This window comes from Salvelinus alpinus, chromosome 20, assembly GCF_045679555.1.
Source record: "Salvelinus alpinus chromosome 20, SLU_Salpinus.1, whole genome shotgun sequence".
Taxonomy (NCBI): Eukaryota; Metazoa; Chordata; class Actinopteri; order Salmoniformes; family Salmonidae; genus Salvelinus; species Salvelinus alpinus.
In genome coordinates, this window is record NC_092105.1 from 47,632,145 (window position 1) to 47,646,041 (window position 13,897).

Below are 13,897 nucleotides of genomic sequence, written 5' to 3' on the forward strand. Positions count from 1 at the left end.
AAACAACTTGTTGTTCCCAAGAGTTCCCTGTAAGTTTTAGCCTCCCTATACCTTGCTTAGCCAACAACTGTATAAGCAGTAAGCTGTTGCACCTGTTTTTGTATCGGTAGCGGGTCAAGCGGGTCACTTACCGCATCAGAGTCATCCCCTTCCTCTTCACACTGTCTTTCAGCAGCCCGAGGGTCTCCAACGACCCTCAGCTCCCCGATCACCCCCTATGAAGGAAAATACAGAGGCAAGCACACACACACACACAGTTGTCAATAAATGCCCTGTACACATGTCAGCATTCTTCTCCCCCATGAAGCCCACACACGTCGGCCATGCTCTACACAATAACAAACACATCACACATTATCTTCCCTCTTAAGTCCTGTCTCTTAAAAGATACGTCCCTGATCTGTGTGGTGGTTTCTGGTGGAAAACCCCCTCTCGTGAGAGAAGCCGAGGGGTTTAATAAAGCCGCCCCAAGTGTTTAGAAATGAAAAGGGCTCCTCTGATATGACACTGTCATCTTCCGTGGTCTTAGTCCATCAAACTCGCCACCACAATAGCCTCTTTCAGTGACTCCCATTAATCCAGGGGTCTCCAACCTTTTATAGCATGAGAGATACTTTAAAAAAATGATGTCACGAGCTAAAAAAATGTCACAAGCTACTCATTTCCCCCCTAGCTTTCAAATAGACACTCTTCCCGAGGTCCTTGGTGTACAAGAGAAAGTAGTGCACCGTTTCCTGTCAATATACCTGGTAAAATAATGGTTAATAAACAACTAAGGGTGTACAAATGATGTATTCTCTGTTAAAAGTTTCCTGGTTTAGGATCTTTTTTGTTTTTCACTCTCAAAATGACAATTGTTCATAGAGAAAAAACTAAATTGGATGTTCTGAGTCCATGTCAATGCGTAAATCTGATCAGAAGACAATTTTCTTTTTAGGTCTGGAAGAAAACTAACATATTTCGATTATTTGGGTAATTCCCCTTTAACTGCGCATCTGGCCCTTTAATTGTGCATCTAGCGAGTAACGAATGTGCCGACCTAGCGATGGTTCTGTACGGCTGCTGCTCATTTCATGGCAAAGTTTGCAAATAATAAATAGTATATACAAATGAAATACTTACTCATGATATACTTCTGCCAGGTAAGCCTACTTTGGAGTTAATTGAGAAGGTTTTGGGGAAAGTCTTTGTCAACCCACAAGACTTATCACATCAACTGGCTACACACTGAGGTCCCGACAAAGGCACGCAACACACAGACAGGGGCAATATTGCTGGAAATTAATTAACACTATCTAGTGTTAGGTTTCGCTTTTTAAGCCAATAGTGGCTAAATAGGGGTGGGATAATGCCAATGTGGCATTGATTAGATAGTAGCCTGGAGCTGATACTTGCGAGAGTTGTTTATGACAGTTTACGGTGGAAAACATTAAACATTGCATATACTTCCTGAATTGTTTGGCGAGCCACTCATGCTTTTTTAGATCATACTTTCAAAGATCAATTATCCCAGGCCATTCTCTAAATGTTACATCTTAGCCTTTACAGATTTGAATGTACACTGAACAAAAATATAAAATGTAAAGTGTTCGTCCCATGTTTCATGAGCTGAAATAAAAAAGATCCCCAAAATATTCCATCTGCACAAAAAGCTTATTTCTCTCAAAATTGTTTATATCCCTGTTACTGAGCATTTATCCTTTGCCAAGATAATCCATCCACCTGACAGGTGTGCCATAGAGAAGCTGATTAAACAGCATGCTCATTACACAGGTGCACCTTGTGCAGTTTTGTCACACAAAACAATGCCACAGATTTCAGGGAGGGTGCAATTGGCATGCTGACTGGAGGAATGTCCACCAGAGAATTGGATGTTCATTTCTCTACCATAAACCATCTGTGACCAACAGATGCATATCTGTATTCCCAGTTGTGAAATCCATAGATTACGGCATAATTAATTAATTTCAAATGAATTGATATGAACTGCAACCCAGTAAAATCTTTGAAATTGTTGAATGTTGCATTTATATTTTTGTTAATTGTTATAGCACAGAATAAAGGCCTAATTAGCTTACCACGTCACCAGTAATACAAGTCAGTTTTCAATGAGGAAACCGGCCACGAGGGGCAACAGGGAGCGCTGTTACCTTCAAGTTGGTTTTGCTAGGGCGTTGTGGAGGGGGATGGCGGATGGGCGTAAGCATCTGCCTCGGATTCTTTTTATTTATTTATTAACCCTTATTTTACCAGGTAAATTGACAGAAAACACATTCTCATTTACAGAAAGACCTGGGGAATAGTTACAGGGGAGAGGAGGGGGGATGAATGTGCCAATTGTAAACTGGGTATGATTAGGTGACTGATGGTATCAGGGCCAGATTGGGAATTTAGCCAGGACACTGGGGTTAACACCCCTACTCTTACGATAAGTGCCATGGGATCTTTAGTATTTATGCTGCATTAGATTATGTGTCGGGGGGCTAGGGTCAGTTTGTTATTTGTCTTATCCGGTGTCCTGTGTGAATTTAAGTATGCTCTCTCTAATTCTCTCTTTCTCTCTTTCTTTCTCTCTCTCGGAGGACCTGAGCCCTAGGACCATGCCTCAGGATTACCTGGCATGATGACTCCTTGCTGTCCCAAGTTCACCTGGCCGTGCTGCTGCTCCAGTTTCAACTGTTCTGCCTGCGGCTATGGAACCCTGACCTGTTCACCGGACGTGCTACCTGTCCCAGACCTGCTGTTTTCAACTCTCTAGAGACCGCAGGAGCGGTAGAGATACTCTTAATGATCGGCTATGAAAAGCCAACTGACATTTACTCCTGAGGTGCTGACTTGCTGCACCCTCGACAACTACTGTGATTATTATTATTTGACCATGCTGGTCATTTATGAACATTTGAACATCTTGGCCATGTTCTGTTATAATCTCCACCCGGCACAGCCAGAAGAGGACTGGCCACCCTTCATAGCCTTGTTCCTCTCGAGGTTTCTTCCTAGGTTTTGGCCTCTCAAGGGAGTTTTTCCTAGCCACCGTGCTTCTACACCTGCATTGCTTGCTGTTTGGAGTTTTAGGCTGGGTTTCTGTACAGCACTTTGAGATATCAGCTGATGTAAGAAGGGCTATATAAATACATTTGATTTGATGATTTGATTTGATTTAGTGACCACAGAGACTCAGGACACCCATTTAACGTCCCATCCGAAAGACGGCATCCTACACAGTGCAATGTCCCCCATCACTGCCCTGGGACATTGGGATCTTTTTTTTAACCAGAGGAAATAGTGCCTCCTACAGGCCCTCCAACACCACTTCCAGCAGCATCTGGTCTCCCATCTAGGGACCGACCAGGACCAAAGTTTGCAAGTTCGAATCCTGCGATAGAAAGTTGTTAACGTTTGAGAGGACATGGATGAACGTCTAATTCTGACATGAAACTGTGAGAGCTAGTTGAATTAGTTACTTATAAACACTTTAACTGCAAATTAGTGCCCACTATGTGATCCCTAAACTAAAGTGTTACCTTACAATCTACTGCATGACAAGAGAGCAACAGCCTAAGATAACGATGCCAGCAAAAACTAAATAAAAGACCAACCGGCCTGGTCAACGGGGCACCCGTCTTACTGGTGCTTAGTGCTCAGAGCCTCTGTCTGCTTGTGCCCTCTGCTTACACGGGCACCTGTCAGTGTGTGCTGGGTTCTGCATAGCGACGGTCGACGGGTCAGCTGCAGGACTGGCCAGCTGGAGCTTATTGCTCCCCCACTGTGAAGTCCAATAATTGAACTGCTGTGTTTCCCACACAGAGAAGGTGGATGGTCAGGGTTAGACCACTTTTATGTTTTGATTTAAAGGCCAATTGAGGGCAATCATATCATACACATCCAGAGTTGGATGTGACCTGGAGGCGTATAATGAAGGGCGCTATATAAAATACATCTATCATAATAATTATTATTAGATATTAGCCAGGCACGGCTGTTACCGTTTCACACGGCCGACTCAGCTTGGCTGTGAGGACATGCACTTCTCTTGTTCAAAACAGAACATCTGATTGGTCTCATTTCTGCTTCCACTTGCCCCTGACACTGATATACACCGCGTACAAAACATTAAGAACACCTTAATATTGAGTTGCGTAACCTATTGCGGCTTTAAGAATGATCATTCTTGATTAAATGCGGTGGTGTTTTTGTCTTACAAGTAACGTTAAACTATGCTATTATATTCGGTTCTGTTAGGTAGAATACTGTGATCATTATGTGATCTTGCAGACATTGATACAGCTTTGACCTAACTTTATTAAACAAGCACCATTCGTCTGAGTAGCCTGTTCTCTACGCATTGAGAATATGCGCGAGAACATGATCCGCAAAAGCTTCGGGAAGCATCCGGAATGTTTGGTCGGCAGCCATGGCCTAAAATCAAAGTCTGGTATGGTAATTTCTTATCAAGATCGTGGGTAAAATATTGATGACTGTCCATGTTTTAAATGTGTACCCAAATCTTTTCAAAATCGGGTGGATTGAGTTATTTGTGCCAGAAGGGCGTGGGCCGGAATTGAATTCACGCGGACACAATAGGCCTATATGTGCGCTGAAGGCATTGGCCCTAACCGCTAGACCACCCTAAACCAGGATTGAACTACATTTTGACAGTTCAATCGTAACCTTAGGTTCGCTAGAAACCCTATTATGTCCTCTGATGGCCCAAATGAGCCAGGGAACTCAGCCAGAGAATCACAAACAGTAGCCCGTTATCGGTTTTCACACCATTCATTATGTGACAATGGATACACTAACGGAATATGGACCAATATGGCCCCACTGGTCCGAATGACTCCATGAACAGAAAGAGAACTGCGGGTTTCACAGGGCTCATTTTGAATTTCCTAATGCGACAAAAGAGTGATCAAATTAAGATCCGTCATCAGTAAGTGATTTATAAGACAGGGTTTGGGTTAGAACTGCATTTCAAGTCCATCAGTCTAGGAAATGTATTCATTTCCCACATTGACCAAGTTGAAACACAATGGCCACTGACCCTGATATCAAAAGATACAGTAATAGCATGATACATACCAGGAACTTATTGGGATCGGCCCCACCAGCTTGGCCCACAAACACCCCGGCTCCAGACTCCAGCTCCATCTCGTCTGGGGACCTCTCGAAGCGCACCACCTGGGGCTGGTCGTCGCAGTTGATGTAGAAGGTGACCTTGTCGTCCAGCACGGAGATGGAGAAGCGGTTCCACTGGTCAGCCAGATTGTGCACAGGGAAGGTGGCCGCCTCGTACGACTCCTGCGAGTCGGGCTCCGTATAGTAGAAGATTACGTTCTGCCGGTTTGCCTTCACGGGCGACAGCTTGACACCCACATACATGATCTGCTGCGAGGGGTCCGTGACCGAGAAGATAACGCCACCATTGGTGGACTGAGGCTTCAGGTTGAAGAGGAGGGAGAAGTCCCGGTAAAAGGGGCTGGGAAGATGGGCGCGTGCCAGCTGGCCCGTGTTAGCGTCGGGACCGAACACGTAGCCGGGGCTGTTGTCGGGGCCATAGATCTTGGTGATCTCGTCCGGGGGAGGGTCCCCGATCAGCTGCAGGAGGGAGACGCCGCTATCATCTACAGGAGAGAAACAGGAAGTAAGTACACAGCACACCGGAAACGGCGATGAAGGGGTGGGCTGCATGGCGGGAATGGATATGAAAGATCTATTAGTCTGCTGGGGTTTGACACAGTGAGTTTAGGTCTGCGGGTTAAAGTGTTGGCAGTCTGCCTTAGTAGTGTTTTGTGAGTCTTTCGGGAGGGAAGGGGGCAGCAATACTAGATGTGCGTCATTAAACCCAGTGTCCGGTGTCACTTGAAGAGATGCATTAACGTGATGATAGATCAATGATTCCTGACCTAATATGTGAAAGAAATATGACTTGACATGGGAAACTGCCTAGGACTTCTGTCCCAACTCCAAATGAGAATGGAAAGGAGATATCAGGGAAACACTACAAACAAATACATTACATGGATGGCGTTAACTGCAACCGACACACAGCCCAACAATTGTTTTTGCTAGAATACTTTGTAAAGCAAAAAAAAATGACATTTAGCTCTTAACTTTTGAAAGGCAACCCGATATGGGGGAATTTCTCAAAGGACCTAATTCAAACAAGCCGAGTCCTATTTGCCTGCCTAAAATGGAGTCGGTTACAAAAACAAACATCAACTTTGACATATCCAAAAAAAAGGGTGGGGAGAACACTTCTCCTGGGACCTATAAGAACCTAATTCCTTGAACAGATACTAGAGGTACTTTAGCCAAAGCCCCCTGTGAGTACATGACTGAGTGTGAGGGTAGACTTCCCTCACTAACATGGGATAAGGGGAATTCCATGCTAGCCAGTCTCAGACTTTGTTTTTACATGGACACAGTATAGTGATCCGATACTTATTTTGTGATCAAACAGCATTTCAAACAAATCCAAGGGGGATATGACCGGCTGTTTGCAATAGTGCACGGCACAACCTTGTTACGTTGTCTATATACATTTGAAGAAACTCTTTAGTATCTTACAAAACAGGGCGGGGAAAAAAAGTGTGACATAGCTAAACAGAAAACAGGAAGTCTGATGGGAAATGTTAATAAAACCAGTCTGTTCAAACAAGTGACTGCGAAAAAAAAATCTGAAATGGGAATCACTCACACAAAATCACGTTTTTGAACAAGTGACTCTAAAAAGGGAGGATGACTACCCTTCATTGGACCGCAAATTAAATTGGAGTTAATTAACACTGTATGATTCAGTTCGAGCAGATGCACAAGTACTGAAAACACTTCCTAAGAGCATTGAGGCCTTATCACAGATTCTAGTTCCGTACATGCGAGTACAGATGTAAAGTCTAAACCGTATGCTTATGACACATTACGACACAGAATTAGGATTTCTGTGGATCACAAGCTCATCACAAATAAATATAAGGCTAAGCGCAAATCAGCATGTAGTTTTGTAAATAGTAGAACAATTGTGCACTGCATACTCTACATGAGGATCAATTCTAAAGAATGAATACATAAAAAAACATCTCAAAATTCCATTAATTTCTGAATTGAATGAAAATAATGAATGAATTTATCTAATGAAATTCCTGACTTCTCCCAAAACCTTCAGCACACACACACACACACGTTGCCCTTTATTTCATTACATCTGTTAAATGTCATCACGTCAGGGCAAAATAAGTCCTACAGCTAGGTTCCCCAAATATCTGCGCTCCCTCTTCAGTCACCCCGGGTGACTCTGGACTGGGTTCAGTACATATATTTTTGGGAAATAAACAGAGAACACAAATATCTTGTGATTCGTAGCGACTTAATGTTCTATCACATGCTGATCATCAAATAATCTTGCTCAAGTGGTCTATTTCATCATAATTCTACTTCAAAATACAAAACAATATATGTCTATAAATATTGAACATTATGGGATGCAAAAATCCTCTGTCAAGGCTAAAGAAAAAACTTCAAATGGGAAGTTAAGTGTTTTCTAACGCATTCACGTGTTTCACAAAGCCAGTCATGCTATGTGTCGTGGTGCCAAGAAGGCTATTTACTGTGCGATGATTGACAACTGAACAGCAAGTGTTGACTCATTTATAAAAGGTGTCTAACTGACTGAATAAAGTCGATCTCCTACATCCCTTTGCCATTCATAAATCATGGCTTGCCAGACAGTGACGCTAAAGTGAGTTACCAGTCAGTGAGCGTAGCCTAGCGAATCACATCGGCTAGCTGTTCATTTGGCTTCCTAACAATTTGCATAGGCTTCTGTCAGGCCTAGGTTTTTGGGCCGATTATCTGCAGATAAATTATTTAAACATTCTATGAAGATGGTGAATCATCCCTGCAGGAACAATTGGTAGTGGAGAGCCTCACTGTGGTCCAAATATTATAGTTTGGGCCCTCCTGGAATCCAGGCATTAAAACGGAATTCAACAATAGGCTATGCAAAAAATGTATTGACCGTAGTAGGGAATCAACTAAATGTATTGAAAATGAATTAACTTGCCCAAATTTATCATAAGACATGACCAGAATGCATCAGTGATTCCCATTTCTTGCAACTTTCTGAAGAGGCAGGAAGAACGCATGACTGTGTGCAGTGCGCACCTCTACCACTGTGTAGCTGTTAGAGTCTTCTGGTAGATGGAAAGGCTTTCCCAAAAACCGTCTCAATTAAATGTTGTTAACTACTATGCTCACCTGGCAGAATTAGATAATGATTATTTTCATCAATCCAGTGGGTATTTGTTTAGCAAACTCTACCATCACGTGCGCTACAAAAACTCCACTAAACAGCCTCTTGCTAGGTGCACACTTGAATGAAAGGTTAACTACACCCAAAAATAAAAATTTCTCAGATATTTCAAAGAACTCAAAAATGGTCTCCTGATGTGGTTTAAGCATTGTTGTTGACTTAGAACACTCAATTTTGTGATGTTTCTATTTAAAAAGCTTGATTTTGAGAGCGAAAACCTGAAAAAAAGGGGAAAACTGAAACTTAGGAGAAAAAAATACTTTAAATGATCTTTCAAGATAATGTGGCCTATTTACTTCATTTTTAATACAATACTTAATTTGAAGAACAAACATTGTGGCAATTCCTATATTGCAGTAAAATATTAAATGAGACTGTAATTTCAAGAGAAGACAGGTTACATGTTAAATAGGTTTAATGTTCTCTTACTTAGAAAATAGTCCTGATCATATAGGCCTAGACAATGTCCAAAACAACTAACAATACACATTTTCAGTCATTTAAAATTGGCTACTCTATGCACTTGTGTAAAACACTGCTCTATGTTCTAGTTGTACCCACAGTCCTGGCCATCTGCAGATGGGTTCTTATCATCATCCCGAAAATGACCATTGCTGTTCAGGATACTGACATAAACTGGTGGATGTGCCTATTAAACAATGTAGAATCAATCAATCAGTCAATAAAGACAAAACGTATTGCAACAATGAGAAACGGAACAGCTTTTTACCGGGTTTATGAAGTGTGATGGAAAGGTTTTTCCCTCTCAAACGTAAAGCTAAAGGAATGCCTTTGCTGATGTCAGTGAACGCACCGGTATTGTGTCGTCTAAAGGACAGTGAGTCATTCGAAATTATTGAAACACATTGGACTGTGTGCAGGGGTTCAAGATTAGCATTTTAACTAGGATCGCCATTCAACCCCCCCCAAAATTAGCCTTTGTCGTCCATTGACAGTTTAAAAAGACTTGGCCAATCAGGCAGTGAATAGGACAGCTTCTGAAAAGGTCCTGCTGGGGTTTATGGTCCCAGCTTGTCTTGTCCCCTACATTTATTGACCACGAGCTTGAATGCCGCACATTTCTGTTTTCCCACCACTTTGAGACATTAAAACATACATTCTGCTGAAGCGCCGCCACTTCACATAATATATACCGCGAACACTACAGCAGAAGTAAACTCCTTCCTCCGCTTCTCTTTTGTCCTCGTGAGGCTACACATATGTTGAGTTTACTGGGGAAGCTGTGAAGTGCTGGGAAAGCTGCGAAGCCAGTAGACCATTGAGTGAATTTGTTTATGGGTCGGTTAGTAAATAATGTTATGTACGTCAACTACTACCTAATTGTGTTCATGAGTCTGTTATTAAATGTGTATGTTTACTGCTTTGCATTAAATCATGTATGGCTACAAATATTGTATATAGGCAACATTTATTCATATTTGCAGAATATTGTATGTATAATCTACAGAAATTGGTTCAGTTATGGCCTGAATATTGTATATAAATTCATGAATATGGTTATATAAAGGCTGAAGGCTAAAAACAGCCAATACCTAGTTTCCAGTATGTATTTTTGTTTTAAAGAAAGTATTTTCATTTTATCTTGTTTTTACACCACCCATTAACATCAATCATTCACTATGAAACAGATTTATGATCGAAAAAGCTTAGCAAAACAAAAAATGGTGGCAAAAATAAGTAGGCCTAAAATATTTTTCCCAAATATCAAAAAAAAGAAATAAGAGTAGGCTACATGACAATGCAGCGCCATTAAAAGCTCAGAACAAATCATCCAAGAATGTGCTTGTTCTGGTCTCATAAGGATTGTGGAGTCATTAAAAGGGTTGCAAGTGTCCAAGTAGGCTATGTGCTCATTTTTCTCAGATGGATTTTGGCTTATTCACAAATGCAACTTGAAAGTGTAGGATACGCTTTTCAGGTAAGACTCAGTCCATTCAGTCCTGAGCTGTGTTCGAATACCCATACTAACATACTGTATACTACATTTTAGTATGGCTCTGACCGTACACTGGAAGCTCAGGCCGAGGAGTAGGGTTGATTTGAGCGTTCTGACCTTACAGCGGCAGTCAAGCACCCAAGCTAATGTTGACTAGCTTGCTAGCTACTTCCAGACATAAATGAGACCACTCTGACCATTTTACTCACCCTAGCAGAGCTGGTTAGGCAGTTTTCATGTTATCCAGACCGTTGGTGACTGTAACTGTGCTGCTGGCAACAATTTATGATGCTTTTTTACGTTTACTGACGTTTACTGAGGCCATGTTCAACGGGTGTTGAGTGCTCGTGAATTCATTATTCTGCGCGTTGGTACACTCAGACGAGAGTGCTCTGAAATCAGAGTAGATATCCAGAGCGAATTTACGAAAGCACCCGAATGTCCATTGAGAACGCACAACGACTCTACCATTTAGCTAAGCTAAGAATGATGGGAATAATCAAGTCAATAAACGTTGGGTAGTTAGATAGCCTATAGTTAATATACAGGAAAGTTTGATGTATAAGTAGCCAACCAACGTCAGGTAGCTAGCTAACATACCGCTATGCTATGTGGTTCGTAAGGACAGTGTGGCTAACAAATTGTCAGCCAACATAACGTGTAAGGTAACTTACTTGAAATGTCATTACTTTATTACCTCTGAGGAAGTACAGTTCCCGCTCAGCCCAGTCAAAACTGTTCGCTGCTCTGGCACCCCAATGGTGGAACAAACTCCCTCACGACGCCAGGTCAGCGGAGTCAATCACCACCTTCCGGAGACACCTGAAACCCCACCTCTTTAAGGAATACCTAGGATAGGATAAAGTAATCCTTCTAACCCCCCCCCCCCCCTTAAAAGAGTTAGATGCACTATTGTAAAGTGGTTGTTCCACTGGATATCATAAGGTGAATGCACCAATTTGTAAGTCGCTCTGGATAAGAGCGTCTGCTAAATGACTTAAATGTAAATGTAATTACATTGCTCAACATTTTCTTAACATTTGACATAAAGCAATGAATTTGTATTCGCTCTCGTTGTACTTTGGCTGCATATTTTCCACCATTTTCTTAAAATCAGAAAACAATGAAGAGCCACGCCCATTTCCTAAAGCATTACATTATGGGCCCTAAAGTATGGAAATAGTGTCCTCTGTGTGTATAATTCATATTTTGCCAAATTTAGTACGACATCTGGGAACTTTTGGCATACTAACTATATCCATACTATGACCAATAAGGATACTATATACTCAATTCAAGTCACAAATAGTAAGGTTAGTGCGGTTAGCATGAGTATTCGAACACAGCTCTGGTGTAGGCTACTTCTGAACCAGTGACAACAGATCCTTCTGTTACTTGTGGTCGGCGTGGAATGCCAGCAAGTTGCTTCTCCATTCTCATGTCACCTCTTTGCTACTGTCGTGTACATTTCAGAGTTATAAAAAAGGGCCTTTTTTCAGGGAACAAGTAATGGGTTATCAACTTATAGCTGGTCTGCAGCAATGGAAGTAAATTAAGCCTTGAAAGTTGATGCTAACAATTCCTACAGGTATCCTAACTTTTGTTGATTACTTACAAACCCTCTATTTATATAAAAGCAGTGTTGGAAAAGACTGTTACTACACCCTCTTAAGCATTATTTGAACAGTATTGTACTACAGGAAGTAGTATATTGCTATCATAATGGCCAGAAAATGGCAATTAACAAAAGACAGAGCATTATAACCATTAAAAGTGTAGGTCTTTCCTTTAAAGAAATTGCAAAGAACGCCAAGGTGTCAGTGAGTAGTTTCCTACACCATCAAAAGGCACTTGTAAACTGGAGGAAACAAAGCCAAAGCCACGACAGAATCAGAAGACAAGTTTCTGAGAGTCAACAGCTTGCGTGATAGGCAGCTCACAGGGCACCAGCGTCAAGCACAGCTTAACACTGGTCGAAGTAAGCAAGTCTCAGTTTCAACAGTGAAGAGAAAACTTCGGGATGCAGGTTTGACGGGTCAAGTGGTAGTAAGAAAGCCATTGCTAAGATGGCAAAATAAGAAAAATAGGCTTGCCTGGGCCATGAAGAACCACCAGTGGACTACTGAAGAGTGGAAGAAAGTCTTACGGACTGATGAAAATTTGAAATCTTCAGTTCATCACGTAGGGTTTTTGTACGCCGTTGAGTAGGCGAAAGGGTGATTCCTCAGTGTGACACCAAACATGGAGGAAGCGTGATGGTCTGGGGCTCTATTGCTGGATCCAGAGTGAGTGGCACCCTGAACCAAAATGGCTACCACAGCATTTTGCAGCGCAATGCAAGACCCTCTGGTGTACGCCTAGTTGGTCAGGGGTTCATCCTAAAGCAAGATAATGACCCAAAGCATACCTCCAGGCAATGTCAGAACTACCTTAGAAGAAAAGAACAAGACCATAGGCTTTAAATCAATGATTGGCCAGCACAGTCTCCAGACTGAAACCCCATGGAGCTGGTTTGGGATGAACTGGGCAGAAGGGTGAAAGCAAAGCAACCTACAGTTCCTTGTGAAAGTATTCACCCCCTTGACATATTTTATATTTTGTTGCCTTACAACCTGGAATTAAAATAGATTTTTTGGGGCTTTATATAATTTGATTTACACAACATGCCTACCACTTTGAAGATGCAAAATATTTTTTATTGTGAAACAAACAAGAAATAAGACCAAAAACTGAAAAATTGAGGGTGCATAACTATTCACCCCCTCAAAGTCAATACTTTGTAGGATGTCTCTATAAGCTTGGCACATCTAGCCACTGGGATTTTTGCTCATTTTTCAAGGCAAAACTGTTCCAGCTCCAAGTTGGATGGGTTCTGCTGGTGTACAGCAATCTTTAAGTCATACCACATTCTCAATTGGATTGAGGTCTGGGCTTTGACTAGGACATTCCAAGACATTTAAATGTTTCCCGTTAAACCCCTCCAGTGTTGCTTTAGCAGTATGCTTAGGGTTATTGTCCTGCTGGAAGGTGAACCTCCGTCCCAGTCTCAAATCTCTGGAAGACTGAAACAGGTTTCCCTCAAGAATTTCCCTGTATTTAGCGCCATCCATCATTCCTTCAATTCTGACCAGTTTCCCAGTCCCTGCCGATGAAAAACATCCCCACAGCATGATGCTGACACCACCATGCTTCACTGTGGGGATGGTGTTCTCGGTGGTGATGAAAGGTGTTAGAGGTTTGTGCCAGACATAGCGTTTTTGCTACATTTTTGTCTCATCTGACCAGAGGACAGTCTTCCATATGTTTAGGGAGTCTCCCACATGCCTTTTGGCGAACACCAAACCTGTTTGCTTATTTTTTTCTTTAAGCAATTACTTTTTTTCTGGCCACTCTTCCATAAAGCCCTGCTCTGTGGAGTGTATGGCTTAAAGTGGTCCTATGGACAGATACTCAAATCTCCGCTGTGAAGCTTTGCAGCTCCTTCAGGGTTATCTTTGGTCTCTTTGTTGCCTCTCTGATTAATGCCCTCCTTGCCTGGTCAGTGAGTTTTGGTTGGCAGCCCTCTCTTGGCAGGTTTGTGGTGCCATATTCTTTCCATTTTTTAATAATGGATTTAATGGTGCTCTGTG

General features: G+C 42.0%; 1 protein-coding gene across 4 annotated transcripts in view; it reads right to left on the reverse strand.

The window, feature by feature from the left end:
* The window catches only part of LOC139547023 (collagen alpha-1(XVIII) chain-like), a 159,509-nt gene that overhangs the window by 60,205 nt on the left and 85,407 nt on the right, over positions 1–13,897 (reverse strand). For all 4 annotated transcript variants that reach the window (XM_071356068.1, XM_071356067.1, XM_071356066.1 and 1 more), the window contains 2 exons: positions 5,083–5,624; positions 132–215 (listed from right to left, as the gene is read on the reverse strand). In XM_071356068.1, the coding sequence (XP_071212169.1) occupies positions 132–215; positions 5,083–5,624 (626 nt within the window). The remainder of the gene's footprint in view (positions 1–131; positions 216–5,082; positions 5,625–13,897) is intronic.